Raw genomic sequence first — 25,561 nt, 5'->3', positions numbered from 1 at the left:
CAGGGCCCCGGGGCTGGGGACACGCCGGGTACCGATGTTCCAGGGGGGCAGGTGAGCCCGCTCCGTCCTCACCTGCCGGAGAGGTAACGTCGCTCGATAACACCGCTCGATAACGCCGCTCACCGATAATGCGTCTCGCTGGGGACACAGTGGCCGCCCACGAGGGGTCCCGGGGAGCGTGCGGTTCTTGGGGTGCTGCTCTTTCCTCATTGCGTCGGACAAGGGGTGCAGAATGAGCTGCAAAGGGGACGGGGTGACTAGTTACCCCTCTAGTCTTGTGGCCCATTTGGGAGGGATCCCTGATGGGGACGGGCTCCGTGGGGGCAAAGCAGGAGCGTCTGGATGCCCCTCTATGCCAGGGGGGGTCGTGGTTTGGGGACCCCAGCCGAGCGTGGGGACATCCCCAGCTGGGCTGCGGTGCCACTGAGGCGCTCTCACCCATATTTGGGGGCCACGCACAGCTTGAGATGCCGGCGCCCCGCGGCCCCCCCGCGGCGCCGGGTGCTGCCGTTCCCCCTCTCATTTCCGCCTGTGACACGCAGCCCTGGCAGCGCCATCCCCAACCCTCACCCTTCCCGCAGGGACGGTGCCGCGACCCTCGAGGGGGGCACCCGCGCCACCCCCCGCCATGCCCGCGGCCGCCCTCCGCCTGCTGTGCGGCGTGGTGATGCCGGCTGCCATGATCTGCGCCGAGCCCCTGCCCCGCGTCACCTTCCCCAGCGGTGAGTACGGCACAAGGGACAGGGAGGACATGGGGACAAGCTGGGCTGGGGGGTGACAGCATCGCCTTGGGAGAACACCTGCCCCCCCAGGGCTGAGCACCCAGTGTTTGGGGTTCATGAGCTGCCCCATCGCGGCGTCTTTGTCGTCTTGACCCCCTCGATGGTTGGAGCGGTGGGACAGCAGTCGTGGTGTTGGGACAGGTGGCAGTGGGGTGATGCGAAAGGCCATCAGTGCTGGGGCGATGGGGCTGGTTGGCTCCCAAACACCCCAGCTCTGCCAGGGGGGTCTTGGCTCCCACCCAGCACCCATGGATCTGCTCAGGGCCACCCTGGGGGGGCAAAATTTGGCCTTCTCCATGGTGCAGGTCACCGCGTCCTGCCCGGGTGTCCCGCCAAGCGGCAGGTGACAAAGCGGTGGCTCTGGGGGTGCTGGGGGTGGCAGGGGCAGGCAGGAGGGGTCTGTGTCCCCCCCGGCAGGGCTGTGACCCCCCAAGGCCCCCGCCTGCGCTTCCACTTCCCCTTCCCCACGCAGCCGTTCTGAGAACTGCAAAATGTCCCTTTTCTTTTTCCCTGTTTTGGTGGCTGCTGGGGACAAACAAGAAGCCCGCGGCACTTGAATGTGCTTGAGGGCACCCAGGGGGCTTGAGGGCACCCAGGGGGATGGCGCATCCCCCAACCGGAGCGTCGCCCCGTGGCCCTCGAGCAGCACCGGGAAAAGCGCACCCCGGTTCTTACAGCACAGAAAAGCAGCATCGGGGGGCGAGCGATGCTGGGGCTTTGCTGGGACACCCCAGCTCTGCAGCAGGACCCAGAGGGGACAAGGGCGGAGGGGCGGACCTGGAGGGGGAAGCAGGGATGGCGACGGGGGGGCCATGGGGCAAGTAACGCACCCCATTTCCTCCGTGAGAGGTGACACGAGCCGCAACAGCAGCTGCCGCATCCGCCGCGGGTTAACGGTGGTGGCGGCGGTGCTGGCACACGTGTGTGTCCCTTGGTCCCCGTCATCCCCCTTTGCTCCTGCCAGGGGACCCTCGGCGGACCTTGACCCACTTCAGCCAGGACAACGTGTCCCACTACGACATCCTCCTCCTGCACCAGAGCGAGGAGGAGCTGTACGTGGGGGCGCGGGACCGGGTGCTGTCCCTCGCCGTCGGCGCCCCGGGCAGCATCCGTGCCAAAGCCTCGGTGAGCAGCACCCGCTGTTGGGGACGACTCGGGGCGGGGGGGTGCTCTCTGCCGTGCCTCAGTTTCCCCACTCACACTGGGCAGCTGTGGACCATCCCCCTTCCCTTCACAGATAACGTGGGGACCCACAGCGGAGAAAACCTCCGAGTGTGCTTTTAAGAAGAAGAGCCAGGAGGTGAGACAGCACCGGGGGGGGGGGCACGGGGAGGGGGCTCAGAGCTGCAGGGCGGCTCAGCCCCCCCCTCTGCTCCGTGCTCCCCGCAGACCGAATGCTTCAACTTCATCCGCGTCCTCGTGGCGCTGAACGAGACCCACCTCTATGTCTGCGGGACCTACGCCTTCAGCCCCGCGTGCACCTACATCGTGAGTGTCCCCACGGAGGATGGGGATGGGGACGGCTCTCCGGACCCGTTGTGGCGTTGCCGTGAGGAGCCAGAAAACCCTGGCGCAAGGAGCTCCGGTGGGATGGGGATGTTGGAGATAATTGCATCCCGGGAAGTCCCCTGGGATGGGGGGTGCTGGGCGCCCCCAGAACCCAGATAGATCTCAGTGTTTCCTGAACTGAAGGAGCCCGTGGTGTTTCTGACCACGGCCTTTCACCCGCCAGCTCAGACGCAGGTGGTAGAACCCTGATTTTGGCTCCCAGGTCCATCGGGTGTCCTGCCTCAGTTTCCCCAGTTGCAGGCAGTGATCCCTGCAGCTTCCCCCCAGGCCAGCCAGAGCTCACAACAACTTCATGCAGATTTTGGGGGCTGGTTGAACTCCACCGGCTGATTTTCATCCCCTTTCCCCCAGCACCTGGAGAACTTCACGCTGGTGTCCAGCAGCAGGGGACAACCTTTCCTGGACGGGAAGGGCCAGTGTCCCTTCGACCCCCAGCACACCCACACGGCCCTGCTGGTGGGTGAGTACGGGGCCACGGGTCCCCACGGGTGGGCGCCCCCCTCGGGTCCCCGCTCACCTCCCCTCGTCCCCGAGCAGACGGCGAGCTCTACGCCGGCACCATGAACAACTTCCAAGGCAACGAGCCCATCATCTCCCGCTCGCTGGGCAGCCGCACTCTGCTCAAGACGGACGCCTTCCTGCGCTGGCTCTCGGGTGAGCAGGGTCCTGGGGTGCCCCCGCAGCCTCATTGTGCCCGGGGGTGCCTGTAACACCCACCCTTTGTAACACCCCCCCACCCCGACCGTGTCCCGCAGCCGACGCCGCCTTCGTGGCCTCCTTCAGCATCCCCGGCGATGACAAGGTCTACTTCTTCTTCGAGGAGACGGCCGATGAGTTTGATTTCTTCGAGCGTCTCCTGGTGCCACGGGTGGCCCGTGTGTGCAAGGTGGGCGCGGGGACGATGACGGGGGGACAACAGGGATACCACGTGCAGTATGGTTGTGCCTCGTGCGTGTGTAAGGTTTGTGCAAGTGTGATGCGTGCATGCACGTGCAGGGGGTGCATGGAATATGCGTGTGCAATATTGGGGTGTGCAAGGGTGCACTGAGTGCATGCATGTGCATGGAATGTGCATGTGCAATATTGGGGTGTGCAAGGGTGCATTGGGTGCATGCACATGCAAGGGGTGCATGGAATGTGTGTGCAACATGGGGTGTGCAAGGGTGCATTGGGTGGATACCCCGGGGCTGAGCATCCTCCCGGCTCCCCCAGAGCGACGTCGGGGGGGACAAAGTGCTGCAGAAGAAGTGGACGACGTTCCTGAAGGCGCAGCTGGTGTGCTCGCAGCCCGGCCACTTCCCCTTCAACGTCATCCATCACGCCTTCGCGCTGCCCCGCCGCCGCGGCGGCGCCGACTTCTACGCCGTCTTCACCTCGCAGTGGTGAGTCCCGGCTCCCAGGGGGGGCTCCGGGTGTCCCCGCGTGCCCCCCACGCACACCCCGATGTCCCCGCAGGCAGGTGGGCAGGGTGGGCAGCGCCGCCGTCTGCGCCTACAGCCAGGAGGATGTGCGGGAGGTGTTCGAGGGCAAGTACAAGGAGCTGAACAAGGAGAGCTCCCGCTGGACTGTCTACAGCGGCTCCAGCATGAGTCCCCGGCCCGGCAGCGTGAGTGCCGACGCTGGGCCCCATGGAGAGGGGAGGTGGTGGGGGGCTCAGTTTACACCAAAGAGATGCTGTGGGGCATCCTGTCCCATTCCCCCTCGTCCCCCGGTGCCTCAGTTTCCCCACGCAGCACCAAATCCTCTCTCCCTGCAGTGTTACATGGGTCCCTCCTCCGACAGAGCCCTCACCTTCATGAAGGACCATTTCCTGATGGACGGGAAGGTGTCACCCACCCAGGGACGGCCACTGCTGGTGAAGACGGGCGTCACCTACACGCGCATCGCGGTGGATGAGACCCGTGGCGTCTCAGGGGCCACCTATCGCGTCATGTTCCTGGCCACGAGTGGGTTTATGTGGGGGGACACACAGGGCGCCTGCTCACCCCTCTTACCCTTCCCTTGGCCCCCCGAAACGCGGTGACGTTCCATGTTCCCCCGCAGCGGAGGGTTTCCTGCACAAAGCCGTGGAGCTGCCTGGGGGGGCCCACATTGTGGAGAGCATCCAGCTCTTCGGGACGCCGGAGCCGGTGAAGAACCTGCTGCTGGCCCCAGGGAAGGTAGGGGATGCGCCTCCAGGCTCTGCTGGTGACAACCAGGGACAGGACAAGGGGCAATGGGTGCAAAGTGCAACACAGGAGGTTCCGCTGGAAGATGAGAAGCAACTTGTTGGGGTGAGGGTGGCAGAGCCTGGCCCAGGCTGCCCAGGGAGGGTGTGGAGTCTCCTTCTCTGCAGACATTCCAACCCCCTGGACACCTTCCTGTGGAACCTCAGCTGGGTGTTCCTGCTCCGGGGGGATTGCACTGGATGAGCTTTCCAGGGCCCTTCAACCCCTCACATTCTGGGATTCTCCCCAGGGCGTCCTCTACGTGGGCTACTCCAGCGGTGTCCTGCAAGTCCCGCTGGCCAACTGCAGCCAGCACCGGAGCTGCGCCGAGTGCGTGCTGGCCCGGGACCCGTACTGCGCCTGGCACGGCCCCGGCAGCTCCTGCCAGCCCGCCGGCTCCGCCACCGACACGTGAGCCAGGGAGGCCGGGATGAGGGAGGGACGGGGACACGGGGGGACGGGGGTGCTGATGTGGCTCTCTTGGCTGCAGGAGCACGTGGCTGCAGGACATCGAGACAGGGAGCCCGGCCAGCACTTGTCACCGCGGGAGGAGCGTGGCCGTGCCCCGGGCACGGGGGCCACAGGAGGATCTCGCTGCAGAGAGTTGAGTGTGGGGACACGGCGGGATGGGGCGGGAGGATGGAGCCAGGCTCTGCTGGTGACAACCAGGGACAGGACAAGGGGCAATGGGTGCAAACTGCAACACAGGAGGTTCCGCTGGAAGATGAGAAGCAACTTGTTGGGGTGAGGGTGGCAGAGCCTGGCCCAGGCTGCCCAGGGAGGGTGTGGAGTCTCCTTCTGTGCAGACATTGCAACCCCTGGACACCTTCCTGTGGAACCTCATCTGGGTGTTCCTGCTCCGGGGGGTTGCACTGGATGAGCTTTCCAGGGCCCTTCAACCCCTGACATTCTGGGGCTCTGTGTGACATGGGGTGCACCGCATCACCCGCTCTCCCTCCGCAGGGCTCAGCCCCCCGCTGAACGCCGTCGTCCGCCTGCCGTGCCCCCAGCCCTCCGCCCTGGCCACCTACAGCTGGCAGCAGCCCGGTGGCCGCGGGGACCGTGGGGACACCACGCTGCTGCCCGACCGCACGCTGGTGATCATCATGCAGCGGGGAAGCGCCGGCACCTACAAGTGCCAGGCGACCGAGAACGGCTACACCTGGACTGTGGCTCATTACCAGCTGCACGAGCCGGGGGGGGCAGCCCCCCAGTCGGACCGGCTGGCTGAGGAGGGGTTAACCTGGGGGTCCTCGAACCCCAGCGCGTCGTACTGGCCGCAGTTTGTCACCGTCACCGTGCTGCTGGCCGTGACGCTGACCGCCGCCGCCTGCCTGGGTCTCCTCGCCTACCGGGACCAGCTCAAATCCAGGAGCAAAGTGCGGGGGTGCAGCGCACCCCACGGCCCCCCAACCCCAACCCAGCGCCGCGAGAAGGTGCCTCTCAATGGGGGCACCGCGGAGCCCGCGGCGCCCGGGGTCACCTCCGAGGAGGAGGAGGAGGAGGAGGAAGGCTCCCACGCTTGCTGCCTCCAGCTCGACGGGGACATCGATGCTGCCAACAGGCTCCGCGTCCCGGGGGGGGACACGGCGTGACGCTGCCAATGGGGTGGGGAGACCGTGGGGGAGCAGTGGGGTGTGGGGAAAGGTGAATGTGAAGGTTTCTTTCTTCTTTTTTTTTTTTTAATTTAATACACATATTTTAATATAAAGTAACGTTTTGGGGTATGGGCAGAGTGGAGGTGGCGGGGGGGTGGGATGGGGGGGCGAGGGAAGGATGCGGACGCGGGTACAGAGGAGGGACGTGGCCACAGGGGTGGGAATGAGCTGGTGTCACCTCGGGAAGTAAAACTGGGATCCAGAAAAGCTCCAAAATGGGGAAAAACAAGCCCAGATGGGCCAACCCCATGGGCACCCACCATCTGCTGCCAGACCCCCCGCTCCCCACCGCCCGGGTGCTGGGGGCACCGAACCCCCACCCCCACCCCCACCCGCTGCCCCCGTGGCCCCTGCTGCTGCTTTGGATGACGTTGAGCCTTCTTTTTTTATTTTTAAGACAAACCAGCTGTACATGTTCCTGCTCTTTGTACATTTGATTTTTTTATTAAAACGCAAAAGCCAGCGTGTCGTGCTGCGGGGCCCACGGGGCACCCCAGGACTCGCGCGTGGGGGGGGTCCACGTGTGCAGATGTGCAATGTGGGGGTGTGCAAGGTGCACGTGCAGTATGGTTGTGCCTCGTGCGTGTGCAAGGTTTGCGCAAGTGTGATGCGTGCATGCATGTGCAGGGGGTGCATGGAATATACATGTGCAATATTGGGGTGTGCAAGGGTGCATTGGGTGCATGCACATGCAGGTGGTGCATGGAATGTGTGTGTGCAGCATGGGGGTGTGCAAGGGTGCACTGGGTGCATGCATCTGCATGGAATGTGCATGTGCAACATGGGGTGTGCAAGGGTGCACTGGGTGCATGCATGTGCAGGCGGTGCATGGAATGTGCGTGTGCAAGGGTGCATTGGGTGCATGCATGTGCAGGGGGTGCATGGAATGTGCGTGTGCAAGGGTGCATTGGGTGCATGCATGTGCAGGGGGTGCATGGAATGTGCGTGTGCCCTAATTAAGCGCTGCCCCTTTAAGGTGAGGGCGCAGGCACCGCCTCCGCTGCACGCATGCGCGCCCCGTTCCCCGCGCATCTTCCCAGCGCGCAGCGGGCGGCCGCCCTCTTTACTGAGGCCGGAAGTGGGCGGGGTTTCTTCCTACGCGGCGTCAGCCCTTCCCCAAGATGGCGCCGGCGTTCTGCCGCTGATTCGCGGCGCGGTGCGCGCTCCCGCCGTTCACTTCCGGCCGGCGGCCGCCGCAGCGGGGGAACGGACATGGGCGGCGGGAGCGGGCGGGCCGGGGCGGGCCGGGGGCCTCCCGCCCGCCGCCATGAGGTGAGGAGGGGGCGGCGGAGGCCGGGCCTGGGCGGGGGGAGGCGGCCTGGGCGGGCGAGGGGCGGCGGGGCGGGCTCGGCGGGGGGTCTGTGGGTGACGGGCCCACGGGGCAGCCCGGAGGGCACATGGAATGTTTTGGGTGGCCGAACTGGAGCACTGATGGCTTTACCTGGAAGGCAGGAGGTGGGGAGGCCGTGCGAGACTGGGGGGTGCTGACCTTAGTGTGTCTGCGTCCCGGTTCACGTCTTCACTCAGGCTGGTTTTGCAGCCACCTCCATCCTCGGGCCAATTTACGGAGCACAACAGGGAAGACTTTGAAAACAGAGCTGCGAGCTTCACACAGAACCCCAGAGTGTGAGGGGTTGGAGGGCCCTGGAAAGCCCATCCAGTGCAACCCCCCGGAGCAGGAACACCCAGCTGAGGTTCCACAGGAAGGTGTCCAGGGGTTGGAATGTCTGCAGAGAAGGAGACTCCACACCCTCCCTGGGCAGCCTGGGCCAGGCTCTGCCACCCTCACCCCAACAAGTTGCTTCTCATCTTCCAGCGGAACCTCCTGTGTTGCAGTTTGCACCCATTGCCCCTTGTCCTGTCCCTGGTTGTCACCAGCAGAGCCTGGCTCCATCCTCCTGACACTGCCCCTTTCCATCTTGATCCCCAGCAATGAGTCCCCCCTCAGTGTCCTCTTGTCCAGCTCCAGAGCCCCAGCTCCCTCAGCCTTTCCTCACCCGGGAGATGCTCCACTCCCTCCAGCATCTTGGTGGCTCTTAGACCAGGTTTAGCTCAGCCAAAACTCTTCAGATTTGCGAGGCTTGTAGTGGATTTGGTTGATCTTGTGCGTTTCTACCCAAAAGGATCGCCCCAGGATCTCCTCTTGGAAAGGCCCCGCGCTTGCTGCTGGTTCCCAGCCATTATTATGCTGAGCAGGACACATCCCTGGCCAGGGGGACACAAAGGGCCTTGCCTTTATTTGCCAAAGGATCACATTTCGATACAGCTGCAGCAAAAAACAGGAGAACGGATTAATGGGGCTGCATGAAAAAGGGGATACGTTTGGAGGGGGGTTCCTAACTAAGCCGCGGGCTGGGTTTAGGCTGGAGCCACGTCCTGTAGGTTGTACCGCAAATTAACGAGGGGGCAGAGCAGCTGGGTGATCCTCTGCTTTGATTTCTAGGCAGGGATTCAATGAGGGCTTTTCAGTCCGTGGCGAGACGTCACCATCTCTATAGATCTATTGGGGTGTAGTTCTGCGATAGCAACTGTTGAAATACAAAATGACCCTTTTAAAAATTGTTATTGATTTTCGTTATCGCAGCGATGAGGGTTTTCTTAGCAACTCCACCTCCCACATGGGGATCCCTATTACCCACCATTCAGTTTTTGGGTAGCGGATTAATTTGGATTACGGACTAAACCCTCAGACTTCACCAGGAAATTGCGTTGGTTAGACTTTATTTTTTATTAATAAAATATTAAGCTAGAAAGACTCCTAACAAGAACAAAATAATGTTTTTATAGGTGTTGTGTGCGTAATTCCTGTGTAGGAAGCTTCACCCTCTCTAATTATGCCTGTATTAGTGAAGCGGTAATACTGTAATTATAATTAAAGCCATACAACTTTTGTGTAGACAAACTGTAGTATTTGTTGTGCATTATCTGTCAAGTTAATTGGCTGTGACAATGTAGTTTTCTTTGTACAGGTAAATAGGGTTTTCCCCCATGTCCCCATTGGATCCTGATGCTCTGGGGTATTTTTAATTCCTTGTCCATCCGCAGGAGCTGTGGCCACGTGAACTATATCAAGCATATATTTTGTTGGCAGATAGGCAATAAAACGGGCTGTTAACAGCACACATCACCCCCCATCATTCTATAATCTTAATTTCTTCCCTGTGCCAGAGGTAAATAATCAGAGATCTGTCACTTCCTTCTCTGTACAGAGCCTGGAAGTGACAAGTGACATCCTGCCACCTGGGAGCATCGCAGACCCGGAATGAATGGGGAGAAGCTGCTTGGATTGAAGATCCGTGTTCCGGTGCAGCCGTTCAAAGGTAACGCTTGAAACTGCTTTGGGAAGTCGGGTGAGCTTTGCTTTAGCGAGAGCTGCTGTTAGAGCTGAACAAACAGCTCCAGTGACATCGGCCGGCGCTGCCATCGGCCACGCGATGTGGCCCTGAGGAAACGGCCTCAAGTTGCGCCAGGGGAGGGTGAGGTTGGATTTAGGAACAATTTCTCCCCCAAAGGGCTGTGGGGCATTGAACAGGCTGCCCAGGGCAGTGCTGGAGTCACCATCCCTGGAGGGCTGGACAGACGGACACGAGGTTCTCAGGACATGGGGCAGTGCTAGAGCTGCATTATGGTTGGACTCGATGATCTTGAGGGGCTTTTCCAACCAAAGCGATTCTATGATCATCTACTGACCGTGTTTTGTTTCAGCCACCAGCACCGTCCGACTGATCAGTGAAGACAGGAGGGCTGAGCCTGGACCTGCTCCGTACTTTTGAGGTAGATTTGGGGCACGCAGCTGCTCCCACCCTGCTCCAAGGAGTCATGGAGGACAAACGCAACATCCCCATCATTGAGTGGGAGCACCTGGACAAGCGGAAATTCTACGTGTTTGGGATTTGCATGACTATGATGATCCGGGTGAGCGTTTACCCTTTCACGCTCATCCGGACGCGGTTGCAAGTTCAGAAGGGCAAGAGCCTGTACAACGGGACTTTTGATGCCTTTGTGAAAATCCTGCGGACAGAAGGGGCGACCGGGTTGTACCGGGGCTTTTTGGTCAACACCTTCACCCTGATCTCCGGACAGTGCTACGTGACGACGTACGAGCTCACTCGCAAGTACGTGTCGCGCTACAACAACAACAACGCTGTGAAGTCCCTGGTGGCCGGTGGCTCAGCCTCCCTGGTAGCCCAGAGCATCACCGTGCCCATCGACGTCATCTCCCAGCACCTCATGATGCAGAGGAAGGGGGAAAGCATGGGCAGGTTTAAGGTGCAGAACCAAGACGGCAAGCGGATGTTGGTCTTTGGCCAAACCAAGGACATCATTGTACAGATTTTCAAAGCCGATGGCTTTAGAGGCTTCTACAGGGGCTACGTGGCCTCGCTGCTCACCTATATTCCCAACAGCGCGGTCTGGTGGCCCTTCTACCACTTCTATGCTGGTAAGTGAAGGAGACTTTGAAAATACCTTATCCCAGGAGACTTAGAAGCCCCCTCAGATCAACCCTGAAACTGGAACCAGCGTGATTTGCCTTCTCTCTTTGATTTGGGGTGGGAGCGGAACGTGGCTTGAAACAAAGAGCCGGTGTGGGGTGGAAGTTTAACACAGCAGCGTTGGTTTAAATGCAGAGTTAAAGAACTGGGGTCTGAGTGCAAGAGGACTTAAAACTAGACGGCTCTAGGCAAGAGGGACTTGATGCAGCTGCTTTCTGTTCCACTAATCCCAACTAATATAAGTGGGGAAGGCTGTTGTCTGGCATCAGGCGGTTTTGAAGCCACTAAGTTCATTCATTTTCAGTTCCCATGGACTCAGGAGTCTCCTGAATGGCAAAAAGCCTTCTAGGCTGCAAATCTCACAGCAAAACCAAACCACAGGCAGAGATAGAGGCCACATCTTCCGTGGTTTTGTGGCTAAGATCATGCTTTAGTCTCCGGAGTTTTAAAACTGGCACTAAGCTACACTTAACAGTACGTTCTGTCCAGCTCGGTGCTGGTAACCCTCAGGGAGTTCCCAAATACTGAGGTTTATTGCTAAGGTTTATTGCCCCTCCCCAATTATCCTTTAGATTTCTATCATGCAGCTTTGCATGTGGTTTTTAGACTAATATTTACTGAATAGCAACCTCTCTGAAAGTAACGATAACGAGAGGCTCGGGTTTCACTGCGCTGGGCTCAGAGTTTATCTCGGCAATGACCTGCTTGTAAAAATACGCTTGTCTCCAATGTCTGGTTTGCTTTCCAGAGCGGGCACGTTCTGGTACCAGTGGTACCAGTGGTACAGATCCGTGCTGCCGGTGCTGGTCCATTCTGAGCTATTTGAGAGCGCTCCCTTCGCTCTCCATCAGGACTTTTTAATACCAAAATCCAGCGTTTTAATTGGGCCGAAAAAGCGGCCGGTGAAGAACGGGGGGACTTTGGAACTGTCTTCTGTACAACTTGAATGAATAAAAGCGTAGGAGGGTGATCGTACCACCCGGCAAACAGGATTCCCGAGTGAGGAGGTGCCTGGGTGAGTGTCCCGCAGCAGGATGCCGCATGGGCGCCTCTTGGACAGCGTGGTGACAGCGCTCTGGTTCTGCGCCAACCCCTGAGACAGCTGCTCATAGTCTTGTCTAAAGGTTTCCCACACGCACACCTTTTAAAGGGGTGTTTTCCATGGGGACACATTCTGCCCCGTTTATCTGGGCCTGAGCTGATCGGAGGCCGCGCGGCGGAGCCGCCGTGGTGTTTGCGGGCTGGGAGAGGAGTCGTCACGTCGCACACCTGCGATTCCACCCACTGCGCATCGGCCTCAATCAGCTGCAGGAGTTCAGGAGCTGCAACCGCTTGTCTGAAACTTCACTCTCTCTCTCTCCCATTCCCAGAGCAGCTTTCCAGCTTGACTCCCAAGGACTGTCCCCATCTCCTCCTTCAAGCCATATCGGGGCCGCTCGCGGCTGCCACGGCGTCCACGCTCACCAACCCCATGGACGTCATCCGGGCGCGGGTGCAGGTAAGGGCTCAGCCGGCTCGGCGCGATGCGGGGCCGCCGCTCGCTCGCGGCTCTTTGATCTCTGCGGCTCCAGGTAAACGGCTCCTGTTCTCTCTCTGCTCGTAGGTTGTTCTCTCCAAATACCGCGCTGCTTAATTTGCGCTTGGCGTTAATAAGCTCGGGTGGCGACGCTGCCGTCGCCTCGACTGCGCAAATGAGGTTGTCCATCAGAAAAGGTGTTTCCAGCGCTGTCAGTTTTAGTCAGGCTTGAGCTGTCCTGTTGATTCAGCTCCTTCTAGATGGGGGCAGATGGTTGGAAGGACGAGCAAAGTCTAACAACCCGCTTTAGGGCTTCTTGCTTTTGCCGTCCCCGCCAGGGAGTTGTGGAGACTTGACCAAGGTGGTTGTAGGCTGATCTGTAGCTTCTAGAGCTTTTGTTTAGAGTAGAACCCCAGAGCAGCTCAGTGTGAGGTCTGGTAGCTCTGAATGTGTGTGCTGGTGTTTCAGTGTGGCAGGAAAGGGACCTGGGGACAGCAGGGTGACCATGAGCCAGCACTGGGCCCTTGTGGCCAGGAAGCCAATGGGACCTGGGGGGGGTTAGAAGGGGGTGGTCAGTAGGTCAGAGAGGTTCTCCTGCCCCTCTGCTCTGCCCTGGGGAGACCACACCTGGAATATTGAGTCCAGTTGTGGCCCCTCAGTTCCAGCAGGACAGGGAACTGCTGGAGAGAGTCCAGCGCAGCCACCAAGATGCTGCAGGGAGTGGAGCATCTCCCGGGTGAGGAAAGGCTGAGGGAGCTGGGGCTCTGGAGCTGGACAAGAGGAGCCTGAGCAGGGACTCATTGCTGGGGATCAAGATGGAAAGGGGCAGTGTCAGGAGGATGGAGCCAGGCTCTGCTGGTGACAACCAGGGACAGGACAAGGGGCAATGGGTGCAAACTGCAACACAGGAGGTTCCGCTGGAAGATGAGAAGCAACTTGTTGGGGTGAGGGTGGCAGAGCCTGGCCCAGGCTGCCCAGGGAGGGTGTGGAGTCTCCTTCTCTGCAGACATTCCAACCCCTGGACACCTTCCTGTGGAACCTCAGCTGGGTGTTCCTGCTCCATGGGGGGATTGCACTGGATGAGCTTTCCAGGGCCCTTCAACCCCTGACATTGTCATTCTGTGATTCAGGTGGAAGGCAAGAGCTCCATCATCCTCACCTTCAAACAGCTCATGGCGGAGGAAGGTCCCTGGGGCCTGACCAAAGGCCTCTCTGCCCGGATCATCTCGGCCACTCCTTCCACCATCGTCATCGTGGTGGGGTATGAAACCCTGAAGAAGCTGAGTCTCCGCCCGGAGCTGGTGGATTCGAGACACTGGTAGAGGAGAAACCTTCCAAGAACCCTCTGAATCTCCACCGTGACAGTTGGAAGCCGGGGAGGACGGGCTGCTGCCATCCCCGTTGTGCCCGGCAGAAGCAGGAGCAACCGCAATTCACATTTCAGTAATTAAAACAAAGCTCTGCTGCTGTTTCTGCTTCAAACCATCCAAACGCGACCCTGGGCGCCGTTGTTTGCCTGTAACGGTCCATCGAGGAGCGGCCAGCGGTGTGAATGCATCCCGGCAACTTCCTAAGTCCCTTTTAGAAATGAAAGACTCACTGGCCGAAGCAAAAAGCCGGTTTATTCTTTAAATTATTTTAATAGTTGCCAAACTTCTGAGGAGGGGAGACGGCAGCAGAGCCCTCTGGTGGGTGCAGCTGTAACATACAGTCAATTTCTCCACTCGCCCACGTTTATTTCTAGAAGATGTGAGGCGAGCGTAACCCAGAACCACTTCAGACTCTATTTACTGTGTTTCGAATAGATCTGTACATACCTTTTTTGTATGTTCTCCGAAAACGTTTCCCATCTCTCATCCCTCAACCAGCAAGCTGACCGGTAGGCCAGTTAGGAGTTGAGTTGGCTGTTTGTTATTAGCTGATGGCAATTTTGACGCCTAACCTACGTTTTTAATTTGGTGTTATTTAATATTATTATTATTTTAGGGAGGCTTATTCTGATTTCTGGGGGACTGAGCGGTTGTTCTGTGGCCTCGTTCGATGTGTCAATGTTCAAGGTGGCTGCTGCCACTTCCCACCTTGATTTAGTTTAAGCACAAACTAAGCGTGGAGTTTGGAAACGTCAGATTGCTGAGGGAAAAGTGAATGTGAGCTGAGCTACACCCGGATGCGAGGTGGGGAAGAGAAGAGCTCGTACTGGCTTTTGATCCAGTTCAGACCTGATTGGCATGTTCATATTGAATAAGAAGTAATGGTTCACTAGTACTTGATGTTTAAATCCTGCTCGTCCTGTTTGGGATGATTCTTTGCACGCTCTTGCTGGATCAAAATCTTACGGTGTGGTCTGTGTTTTGTAGCAGATGCTGGAGCAAGAGGCTGCTCTGGGGAGGAGGAATGAAGGGCTCGGTCGTTGAGATTTGCCCCGGTGGTTCCAGCCCATTCGTGGTGTGTCTGGAGGGCGAGGGATGTATCACCCCCTCGGTTCCTCTCGCTGCTGTTGCAGTGGTTGTAGTGCTGCCCGGCTCCTCGCTGGCTCTTCACCTGGGGCTTACTAGGCCTGGGGCTTACTAGGCCTGGGGCTTACTAAGCCTGGGACTTACTAAGCCTGGGACGGACTGACTTACTAAGCCTGGGACGGACTGACTTACTAAGCCTGGGACGGGCTGACTTACTAGGCCTGGGACTGACTGACTTGCTAGGCCTGGGACTGACTGACTTGCTAGGCCTGGGACTGACTGACTTGCTAGGCCTGGGACTGACTGACTTGCTAGGCCTGGGACTGACTGACTTGCTAGGCCTGGGACTGACGGACTTGCTAGGCCTGGGACTGACGGACTTGCTAGGCCTGGGACTGACGGACTTGCTAGGCCTGGGACTGACGGACTTGCTAGGCCTGGGACTTGCTAGGCCTGGGACTTGCTAGGCCTGGGACTTGCTAGGCCTGGGACTTGCTAGGCCTGGGACTTGCTAGGCCTGGGACTTGCTAGGCCTGGGACTTGCTAGGCCTGGGACTTGCTAGGCCTGGGACTTGCTAGGCCTGGGACTTGCTAGGCCTGGGACTTGCTAGGCCTGGGACTTGCTAGGCCTGGGACTTACTAGGCCTGGGACTTACTAGGCCTGGGACTTACTTTGTCCCCACATCTGCGTTTCAGTCCTCGCAGGGACTGGATGTGCCGCAGTTTCTACTGGAGGTGGAACAACCAGAGATGCCGCTGAACACAAAGACTTTTGTGTTGGAGGGCAGAGCTTGGTTAGAAGATACAGCACAAATGAGTCATCAAAGACCTTTTAATCCCACCTTTGTTTTCCGCGGCGTTAAACGAGGCGACGGAGCTGTTAAAGCAGCACGGAGCGCAAGCGGCTCTGCTGCCGCGGTTTTCTCGTTCAAAAGACGACGCCAATCAGCTCTAGCAGTGGATTCTGCTCTAAAAACCGGAGCAGCAGCATCACAAGATCGCAAGGAGGGATCCCGAGCGTATGGTAGCAATACCTATATTAAATGAAACAGTACTAATCATCGTCCGCTCGTTACCAGCAGGGCAACGCTTGGTGTGCAGACGGCGCGAATGTAAACTGGATATTCCTCTTGCCCAGCAAAATTCTCAAAAACTATTAAACTTCAGAGACCTGCAATTCGCCAATGGAATTTAAAAGCGCGTTAGTGTTGGGGAGTGCGCTCATCTGGTGGTTCCACAGCACACAACGAAGCTTCCTTGCTCCTCATGGTTCTGAGCAGCACAAGGATTGACCTGAGCAGCGGAGACCGCCTGTAAAACAATGAAACAGCCCGAAAACAACAGGCGAACGCACCTGGAGCCGCAGATGAGTTGTGAGCCCGGACCCTCCGTTGCAAACCGTGGTAGTTCTGGTGTAGCTCTTATGAGCAGGACCTTGGCGAGGGGAAAATGCATGAGACCTGTTGTTTTTTCCTCTCTTTCTGTGCCGAACTTGGGTTATTCTTCTCCTTTTGGATTCTTCGGGCTTGATCGTTTGGTTTCATTAAATGATCGAGAACGTTTGGCTGAGCGGACCGATGGGGGTTCCCTGGGGTTCTAAGAGTGGATTGGCTTCTGTTTATCACTCTGCTCGAGGGTCTGGTTCGCTGGCCCTGCTGGGACACGGCATTTCAGCCCCAGTTTAGCTTTTCCTTAATTATATTTTAGTTTAATTATATTTTCATAAAGAGATTAAGCAGTTCTGCCCTGTCCCTGGGCTGAGCTGTGGTGCGCAGGAGCCACGCCCCCGCAGCCCAGACCACGCCCCCCGCGGCTCAGACCACGCCCCCACGGCGTCCCTAAAGGTGTCTTCGCCCAGCCCCACTCCGCATGCGCAGCCAGCAAGGGGCGGGCCCACCGCGCAACCACCAATAGCAACGTAGCCCCGCGGAGGCGGCAGCCAATGGGCGGTGGCGGCGCGGATGTCGGGCCATGGCGGAGGCGCGGAGCGGCGCTGAGGGAGGACAGGGCGGCTCCTCCGGTTCCCCCGCACCGGGGCCGTCGGGCCGGGCCCAGCTCTTCACCGCCGTGGTGGACACGTTCCTGCAGAAACTCGTGGCAGCCGGGAGGTGAGCTGGGGGGGAGTCCGACGGGGAGAGCCGGGGCCCAGGTGTGGTCTCCCCAGGGCAGAGCAGAGGGGCAGGAGAACCTCTCTGGACCCAGCTGGTCTCCCATCCAAGCACTGACCGGGCCCGACCCTGCTTAGCTTCCCAGATCAGATGAGATGGGGCATTCTCAGGGTGCTATGGCTGCATATATACATATATATATACACATATATATAAAATATATGTTTCTCAAGTGTATCCTTATAGTGTCTGAACTAAACCCTTTATTCAAGGGCAGAGCAGAGGGGCAGGAGAACCTCTCTGACCTACTGACCACCCCCTTCTAACCCCCCCCAGGTCCCATTGGCTTCCTGGCCACAAGGGCCCAGTGCTGGCTCATGGTCCCCCTGCTGTCCCCAGGACCCCCAGCTCCCTTTTCACTGCTCCAACAGCTCATTCCCAACTTACACTGGAACCTGGGCTTGTTCTGCCCACATTCAAGACTCTGCACTTGCCCCTGTTCTATTTCATTACATTTTTCCCCGCCCAGTTACCAGAGGTTTGCTGACTGCTACCACTGCTTCTACAAGCTGCAGCCCCTGATGACGAGGAGCATTTACGACCAGTTCGTATCCCAGCTGCAGACGTACATCAAGGTGAGCCCGGGGTGTGTGTGCTGGGTGCTCGGGGTCTGAACGCCTTCAAATGAACGGCACCAAACGCATTTCTTGAATGGCAAAACCCGAAAGTTCACAGTGCTCCCCAGAGATTCTTCCAGACATCTTTGTCTTTCCAAGAGCGAGCTGTAGAATCACAGAAAAGACCCTTAAGATCATCAAGGCATAGGATCATAGAATGTCCTGATTTGGAAGGACCCACAGAATGATAGAATGTGAGGGGTTGGTTCCCTGGATCACCCAGGAAAAGCAGAACGATGCCTGTGTCAGCTCAGTTTGCTGAACCCTCCTGGTGTCTTTTCCTTCCTCCCCCTTCCCCTTCTCTTCCTCCCCCCTTCCCCTTCTCTTCCTCCCCCCTTCCCCTTCTCTTCCTCCCCCCTTCCCCTTCTCTTCCTCCCCCCTTCCCCTTCTCTTCCTCCCCCCTTCCCCTTCTCTTCCTCCCCCCTTCCCCTTCTCTTCCTCCCCCCTTCCCCTTCTCTTCCTCCCCCCTTCCCCTTCTCTTCCTCCCCCCTTCCCCTTCTCTTCCTCCCCCCTTCCCCTTCTCTTCCTCCCCCCTTCCCCTTCTCTTCCTCCCCCCTTCCCCTTCTCTTCCTCCCCCCTTCCCCTTCTCTTCCTCCCCCCTTCCCCTTCTCTTCCTCCCCCCTTCCCCTTCTCTTCCTCCCCCCTTCCCCTTCTCTTCCTCCCCCCTTCCCCTTCTCTTCCTCCCCCCTTCCCCTTCCCCTTCCTCTCCCCTTTCCTTCCTTCCCAGGAGGAGATTCAGGAGGTAAAGGAGGAAGGGAACCTGGAGCAGCTCCTGAATTCGCTGGATAAGATCGTGGAGGAGACAGAGAACCGGGATGAGCCTGCGTGGTACGTGGTACGAGTGTGCGTGTGTGTGTGTGTAACATCGTCCCTCAAGGGCGGTCAGTCCCATGATTTGCTTGTACACGCTGCCTTTTGTTCGGCCTAAAGACCGGCTGCGGTTAATTCCATCCTGTCTCTGCTGAGGGTTTGGGTTCCTCCCGTCCCTTCACGTCCGGGATCGGGGGGCAGCGCAACGGGGCACCCAAATTGCCAGAGCGCTGAGCTCACACGTTACAGCTCAGCTTCCATGAGACTCATTGCTGGGTGAGACTCGTTCTCCAGTTGCTTCACATGCCGGTCGTTGGCAGGCGGCCCAGCGGGGTCCCTGAGGACGACGCTCGCAGCGCCGTGGTGCCGTACCTGCTGAAGCACCGCTCCTACCTGCGCAAGGTCCTGAGGCAGAAGGAGGAGGAGAACGGCAAAGTGGCGGAATCCGTGCTGGCGGGGAGGGAGAGAATCGCGGAGCTGCAGCGGCTGATCCAGGCTCGCAAGCACGGCTGGCAGGTAAAAATGAGTGGGGTCAGAGAGGGTCTGCCCTGGGGAGACCACACCTGGAATCTTGTGTCCAGTTGTGGCCCCTCAGCTCCAGCAGGACAGGGAACTGCTGGAGAGAGTCCAGCGCAGCCACCAAGATGCTGGAGGGAGTGGAGCATCTCCCGTGTGAGGAAAGGCTGAGGGAGCTGGGGCTCTGGAGCTGGACAAGAGGAGCCTGAGGGGGGACTCATTGCTGGGGATCAAGATGGAAAGGGGCAGTGTCAGGAGGATGGAGCCAGGCTCTGCTGGTGACAACAGGGACAGGACAAGGGGCAATGGGTGCAAACTGCAACACAGGAGGTTCCGCTGGAAGATGAGAAGCAGCTTGTTGGGGTGAGGGTGGCAGAGCCTGGCCCAGGCTGCCCAGGGAGGGTGTGGAGTCTCCTTCTCTGCAGACATTCCAACCCCCTGGACACCTTCCTGTGGAACCTCAGCTGGGTGTTCCTGCTCCGGGGGGTTGCACTGGATGAGCTTTCCAGGGCCCTCCAACCCCTCACACTCTGGGGTTCTATGAAATAAGCAAAGAAATCAAACCCCGTTGTCTTTGCAGCATCGTCCCGAACAGAACACCGTTCTGTGGCTTGGTGAGCAAACAGCTGCGCTTTATTTCATATATGTTATACTTATCAAAGGCCTCACAGGAGGCAACACCGCTCAGACAGGCCTGGGCGTTTTCATTACAGTTTGGGGTGTTTTGCGCGCTGCGCTGGGCGGGATGTTTCTTGGGGTGAGACGAGTCGGTTGTGTCTCTGTGCTGTTTTATATCAGCTTTTGTGTCCTACAGAGAAAAGCAGATTGGTGTCTGATTTATATATTTCTACTGCATCGATCCAGTGATCCAGTAGGTTTCTACTCCTTTTTTCAACAGGAAAAGGCCAACGCTTGCTCCCGTTTAAATTCAGGCTCATACCAAGGCCCCAGCAGCTTGTTTAGCACATCCTACAGGTTTTTGTTATTCCAGTGTCAGCTGTTTCACAATAAATTCTGCATCCCTTGTAACTGAGAGCGGAGAGGACGCGCAATTAAGGCCGCAAACAAGTTCAGCCTTGATGAGATAATCACTTACGGGTCACGGGAAGATGGTGCTGGGTCGGTGCTGTGCACACCCAGACACTTCTCTGAATTGAGCAGCCGTTGTTTTTCCTTCCAGGCAATTAGCAAAGAGCAACGAGAGCTCATCAGGACGTTCACGGAGCCCCAGTGAGGGGATTTATCGCCGATGTGCGTTGGGCAGCGGGACCGTGCGCGATGTGTTCAAACCGCCCAGAATTCAGCCGTTCTCTGGTCACCTCCTGTCCCCTTCGTGTCATCCCGAAGCGGCGATTTCCACCACGCTCGAGCCTCTGTTTCCCATTACAGCCAGAACCTGCCTTAGACGTAGTTCTGCTGGGTTGTAAACAAGCCTTCCCCTTGCTGCATTATAATCTAAATAAATTGGAGCTGTTGTTCCCCGGTCCTGGCTCCTGCTGCCGGCACTTGGCCCCCGCACCCTGTACTTTAGGGTTGGGTTGACAAAGGCGCTGGCTTCAGCATCTCGGCCCCAAAGCCTCCGGTTCCGCTTTCCAAGACAGGGCTGGGCTTAGAGGATCTAAATGTCTGGTGCGCGGTCAGGATCCCAAAGAGGAATGTGGCCCCGGGAGCTCCCGCTGCTCCGATCCTGGGGTGCAATGGGGGCGAATGGGGGGGTGAGGATGAAGGAACAAGGGAGTCCCCGTCCCAGCTGCTCCGCTCCACCCCTGCTCCATGCCCAAATTGTGCCTTTTCTTCTTGCAAAACCCCACGTTGGGGGGTTTGAAAAGGTGCTGGACCTTGTTCCACGGTTGTGTTTCCACAAACAGGCGCTGCCCAGGGGTCCCAGCCCCAGTGTGTGTCCGTGGGAGGTGACACGAGGGAGCTGCGTGGGGACAGAGGCTGTGGGGGGTGGTGATGGTGCCAGGGAGAGGACACACACTGAGGCCAAAATTGGCCAAAAAATCACGTTATCACAGAATCTCAAGGGCCCAGTGCTGGCTCAGCCCACAGCACCCGCTATTCCCAGCTGGTCTCCCATCCAAGTACTGACCGGGCCCGACCCTGCTTAGCTTCCCAGATCAGATGAGGTGGGGCGTTCTCAGAGTGCTATGGCTGTATATATTACATGTATGTGTGTATGTATATATATATATATATATGTTCCCCCCCCCAAGTATATCCTGATAGTATCTGAACTAAACCCTTTATTCAAGGGCAGAGCAGAGGGGCAGCAGAACCTCTCTGACCTACTGACCACCCCCTTCTAACCCCCCCCAGGTCCCATTGGCTTCCTGGCCACAAGGGCCCAGTGCTGGCTCACGGTCCCCCTGCTGTCCCCAGGACCCCCAGCTCCCTTTTCTCTGCTCCAACAGCTCATTCCCAACTTACACTGGAACCTGGGCTTGTTCTGCCCACATTCAAGACTCTACACTTGCCCTTGTTCTATTTCATCACATTTCTCCCCCCAGCTCTCCAGCCTGTCCAGGTCTCTGATGGCAGCACAGCTTCCAGTGTCACCCACAAGTAAGTCCCCATTGGCCTCATGTGGAAAATAAAACCCGGGGCTGCATTTCCCTCCCCACGGACTCTGGGCGGTTGCGGGGGAACCGAGTTCACCCCAAACCACAATTGCTGCCTGTGCCGGTGGCTCCCGGCCCCGGCGGATGTGCTGGAAATAGCCCTGGCGTGGCCAGCGGCCCCTCCTCACCGCTGGCCGGGGAGCCCTATAAAGGCGCTGGGGGACCTGGGGGCTGCGCTGAACACGGCGCTGGTGGCGGCAACATGAAGCCCCTGGTCCTGCTGACCCTCCTGGCCCTGCTCACCCTGGGGCTCTGCCGCAGAGGTACGGGATGGGGGGGGTGACATGGGGACAGTGCCCTGGGCGGGGGACAAAGGGGCTTGGAGAGGGATGTGCTGAGCCAGGGGGGCTGGAGGAGGGGATGGGGATCACGGCTCATTTTGCCAGCTTGGGGTGGGGGGGGTCTGGGTGGGATGAGCCCCCCCCCCCCAAAAGGAGGAGCGGGATGAGGGTACAGACTGTGTGGGGTTCCCCCCGAGCCCACCAGCTGCCCCCACTGCTCTGGGTCGCCCCCACAGCTCCCGACGGCTCCGTCAGCGCCGCCGACTCGCCCAGCTCGGAAGGTGAGTGTGTGCGGGGGGATCGGGCCCCGGGATGGGGGGGTCCGGCCCTCCCTGACCCCTGCTCTGCCCCCTGACCCCCTGCTCTGCCCCCTGACCCCCTGCTCTGCCCCCTCAGCCTTCATCTCCAGACGCGCCAGCGCCGCCGTGGTGCGGAGACCCAAGAGGAATTACGTCTATGGCAGGTAGCGCTCAGCCCCGTGCGCTGGGGACCAGGACCCCCCGGTGACACTGGGGGTGACACACGTACCCCATCCAGTGCATGTCATCAAACCCCGTTTTCACGAGGGGTCTCAATCTGAGCCCTTCACCAGGAGCCTCCAGCCCACCCCCAGGGCTGGGGCCGCCCTGACGTCCCCCCGTGTCCCCAGCAGCGTGTACGGGGCCGTGCGGGACCCGCTGGAGGCCAAGCGCGAGGTCTGCGAGCTCAACCCCGACTGCGACGAGCTGGCCGACCACATCGGCTTCCAGGAGGCGTATCGGCGCTTCTACGGCCCCGTCTGACCCCCCCGTGTCACCCCCGCCACGCTGTGGCCCTGCAGGTGCTGGGGCTGAGCCCAGAGCACCAACACCCCCCCAGCATCCCTCCTGTTACCCCCTTTCTGTTAGTGATGGAAAGAAATAAACGCACAAATGGTGGAGCCAGCCCCTGTCGCCGGTGTGGGATGGGGGGGGAACAGAGCTGGTGAGGGGCTGGAGCACAAGTGTGATGGAGACTGAGGGACCTGGGGGGTTCAGCTGGAGAACAGGAGCTGAGGGGAGACCTTCTGATCTCTGAACTGCCTGAAAGGAGCTTGGAGCCAGGGGGGTCAGGCTCTGCTCCCCAGGAACAAGCGCCAGGAGCAGAGGAAACGGCCTCAAGTTGCGCCAGGGGAGGTTGAGGGTGGATTTAGGAACAATTTCTTCCCCAAAGGGCTGTGGGGCATTGAACAGGCTGCCCAGGGCAGTGCTGGAGTCACATCCCTGGAGGGCTGGACAGACGGACATGAGGTTCTGACGTGGTTTAGTGCCAGAGCTGGGTTATGGTTGGACTCCGTGGTCCTGAGGGCCTTTTCCAACTGAAATGATTCCATGATTCTCATAACAGGCCCTCACACTGACACTTCACAGTGACATGTTTGTACAAACATACACTTTCCAACCCGTTCCAAAGCCAAGATGAGCTGCCCAGGGAAGCGCTCCAGTATCTGTGCTGATCACAACCTTCTCATGTCGGGGATGCTGCTGTGGGCAGGAGGACAAACTGATCCTGAGCCAGAACCGCAGCCAGGAAAGGGGACAGAACACACAATATTCCTGTGGCAGGGATAAGGGACCCACCTCTATTTCATCCTCCCAAATCCAGAGCAACCCAAGACGACGCCTTCCCTCCCGAGTCAAACAACGTCCAACGGCGCCGGGAACGGCAACGCTGCTGCTGCTGAGAAAGCAGAAAGTCGGGCAGCAAAGCGCAGTTTTGAGGGTGGATTCCCATATTCAAACCACAGGAGAAACGCGGGCAGGGCTGGGAACCACCACAACACCAGCGCTACAAAGACCTTGTGTTTTATTAAGCCAGTCGATGTATTCGATCCCAGGCGGATGAGACCGCGAGCTCCGTCACCCCAGCCGGGTGCAAGAGCCACCCAAGCACTAATACACACGCTGGGCTTTTTGCTTGTTTTGTGCTACAAAATTAGGACTGAGCGAGAGCCGATTGGCCCTCGGCTCCCAGCAAACCGCAGCCTGGCCCTAAAGCAGACGGCGGCTGGACCAGCGACACGGACCCTGCGCCAACCCTCCCGCCCTCATCCTGCGCTTCCCGCCCTGCGAGACGGCGAGGAGGCGAGAAAAGAAAGCCGGGATGCAAGAGAAAACACGAGGGGGTGCGGGCGGCGTCGGGAGCAGATGGTTCATGGAACCCGAGCCAAAACTCAAGCGCCGTAAGCGTGTCCACCCCGTGGCACCAGGACGGCCCCCGTGCAAAACCCAGCGAGCCCCAACCCCCAGAACCTCACAGCGGATCACCCAGCGCCTTCCGAGAGCAAAACGTGATGGTAACGAAAAGAAACAACAGATCAAACGCAAGAAACAGGCAAAAACGCATTAAAAACCAAAGCTTTTGGCCCACGGGATTGTTCTTCGCTCTCCCCCCAGCGCAGCGGGCGGTGGAGACAGCTGGGGGTGGGCTCAGTGAGCTGGGATGGAACCGGCGCCGTATGGCGCTGCGGTGGCATCACGGGGAAGCCGAGCGGCAAACGAGGCCCCGCGGAGCGTTCCCACCAACCTCGTGTTTCCTGCAGCCCTGGAGAAGCGCTCAGCACCAGTGGAGAAAGCGGCCTCCGGCTTTTGGCAACTGGGCTGGGAGTTGGAGGCCACGCAACAAATCCCAGGTGGGACAAAGTGGTGGATCTGCAGCAATTCGTAGCCAGGGAGGGGACCCCGGTGCAGGACGCGTCGTCTTTCACCCCAGTCTCCAAGACACCGAGTGGAGCCTCCGCGAGCAGGCGGCAGGTGCCACCTCCCCTGAGGCCGCTTTGTGGCTTCACTGCTCCAGCATCTCCTGCTTTCTCATCTTTGTGTATCTAGGGGGGGATGTACATCCAAAAACCACCCCAAAACTGCTCAGGTCCTCAATGTGCATGTTGTGCAGAGGAAGGAGGTGGCACAGGGACGTTGCAGGTGCCGTTTCAAAGGTTACGATCCCCACTCACGCTGCTGCTGGGCAGCGATTGTAATGCCCCGTTGAAGGGCTGAGGGTTTTTCCTCCTCTCCAGGTACGCAAAGCTTTGGGGTGATATTAAAACAGCTCCTCAGAGCAGGGCACTTACTAGGGGGTGGTTATGTATCAACCTGACAGCACCGACCCCATCTCAGCTCCCTGTGCGACTGTTGGACGGAGACAATAACGAGCAGGACAAACATTCCCCTTCGCTTGCTGCTTCATTTTCCTCCCCTCAAGCCCCAGCTGTGGCCAGGACCACCTGGCCCAGCGCAAAGCTGAGGAGCATCCCCAGCTCCTCGCTGCCTTGATTGGGGCAGAGCGACGCTCTTGTCTTTACCAGCCAGACGGGACGGACGATCCTCTGGGGATACACAAGGCTCAGCTCGAGCAGCGCTCTGCAGCCCCTCCGACGTGCTTTGCGGCAAGCAGGTGAACGGTTTTCTTAAGCAGCAGACAAAATAAAGCAGAGTACATCAACAACATCCCCCAAAGCCCGGCTTTGCTGGATCGGGAATGTATTCCAGCGCACGGGAGCGGCAGCGCATTCCCCAAGAGGACGAGACTCTGGTCTCTGTTTCGCCACACTGCTCTGGCTCATACACTGAAGGACAAGTCCAACAAGACGATTCTCTTTCCTCTTCCTACCCCATCAAACAAAAATAACGAGCTACACAAACAGCTTCCAATAACAACAGCGGTAAGTGCTGGAGGAAGGAGCGACAAGCCTCCCAGGTCTCTCAGAACCCTCAAGATGAGTCAGGCTTTGAGCTGCCGTTCTGCTTCTGTTTGCTTGGCTTGGCCTAGAAAAGCACGGCGAGTTTCAGGAGGAGCTGCAAAAGGAAAGAGCAGTGGGGAGACCCCACATCTCAGCCAGAATGGAAAGCT

General features: G+C 58.8%; 4 protein-coding genes across 7 annotated transcripts; all 4 read left to right on the top strand.

The window, feature by feature from the left end:
* The first annotated feature begins 521 nt into the window (after positions 1 to 521).
* On the top strand, positions 522 to 6,263 carry SEMA4A (semaphorin 4A). Of its 2 annotated transcripts, XM_082073393.1 has the most exons (14): positions 522 to 722; positions 1,747 to 1,907; positions 2,020 to 2,082; positions 2,172 to 2,270; positions 2,703 to 2,811; positions 2,889 to 3,005; positions 3,107 to 3,237; positions 3,564 to 3,733; positions 3,807 to 3,957; positions 4,108 to 4,297; positions 4,395 to 4,510; positions 4,809 to 4,969; positions 5,049 to 5,161; positions 5,522 to 6,263. In XM_082073393.1, the coding sequence occupies exons 1-14, from the start codon at positions 629 to 631 to the stop codon at positions 6,151 to 6,153; spliced, it is 2,307 nt and encodes a 768-aa protein (XP_081929519.1). In that variant the 5' UTR covers positions 522 to 628; the 3' UTR covers positions 6,154 to 6,263. The 2 variants fall into 2 exon arrangements, with proteins under 2 accessions (XP_081929519.1, XP_081929520.1); XM_082073394.1 differs by lacking the exon at positions 522 to 722 and having other exon boundaries at positions 1,828 to 1,907; positions 2,703 to 2,807.
* A 1,063-nt stretch (positions 6,264 to 7,326) lies between these two features.
* SLC25A44 (solute carrier family 25 member 44) lies at positions 7,327 to 16,243 on the top strand. 2 transcript variants are annotated; one of them, XM_082073417.1, is made up of 6 exons: positions 7,327 to 7,488; positions 7,757 to 8,928; positions 9,426 to 9,536; positions 9,922 to 10,657; positions 12,080 to 12,207; positions 13,356 to 16,243. In XM_082073417.1, the coding sequence occupies exons 4-6, from the start codon at positions 10,036 to 10,038 to the stop codon at positions 13,545 to 13,547; spliced, it is 942 nt and encodes a 313-aa protein (XP_081929543.1). In that variant the 5' UTR covers positions 7,327 to 7,488; positions 7,757 to 8,928; positions 9,426 to 9,536; positions 9,922 to 10,035; the 3' UTR covers positions 13,548 to 16,243. The 2 variants fall into 2 exon arrangements, with proteins under 2 accessions (XP_081929543.1, XP_081929542.1); XM_082073416.1 differs by lacking the exon at positions 7,757 to 8,928.
* Positions 16,244 to 16,612: 369 nt separating this feature from the next.
* PMF1 (polyamine modulated factor 1) lies at positions 16,613 to 20,278 on the top strand. Its single transcript, XM_082073419.1, has 5 exons — positions 16,613 to 16,789; positions 17,319 to 17,424; positions 18,194 to 18,294; positions 18,597 to 18,792; positions 19,973 to 20,278. The coding sequence occupies exons 1-5, from the start codon at positions 16,653 to 16,655 to the stop codon at positions 20,024 to 20,026; spliced, it is 594 nt and encodes a 197-aa protein (XP_081929545.1). The 5' UTR covers positions 16,613 to 16,652; the 3' UTR covers positions 20,027 to 20,278.
* Positions 20,279 to 21,547: 1,269 nt separating this feature from the next.
* Positions 21,548 to 22,610, top strand: BGLAP (bone gamma-carboxyglutamate protein). Of its 2 annotated transcripts, none has more exons than XM_082073427.1 (4): positions 21,548 to 21,676; positions 21,931 to 21,975; positions 22,091 to 22,157; positions 22,347 to 22,610. In XM_082073427.1, exons 1-4 carry the CDS (start codon positions 21,616 to 21,618, stop codon positions 22,474 to 22,476), a joined length of 303 nt encoding a protein of 100 aa, XP_081929553.1. In that variant the 5' UTR covers positions 21,548 to 21,615; the 3' UTR covers positions 22,477 to 22,610. The 2 variants fall into 2 exon arrangements, with proteins under 2 accessions (XP_081929553.1, XP_081929552.1); XM_082073426.1 differs by having other exon boundaries at positions 21,551 to 21,676; positions 22,344 to 22,610.
* The last annotated feature ends 2,951 nt before the right edge of the window (positions 22,611 to 25,561 follow it).

This window comes from Streptopelia decaocto (assembly GCF_964273445.1).
Source record: "Streptopelia decaocto genome assembly, chromosome: 26".
NCBI classification, from domain to species: domain Eukaryota; kingdom Metazoa; phylum Chordata; class Aves; order Columbiformes; family Columbidae; genus Streptopelia; species Streptopelia decaocto.
The sequence above is the reverse complement of the archived record's forward strand: the minus strand, read 5'-3'. Positions and strand labels throughout refer to the sequence as shown.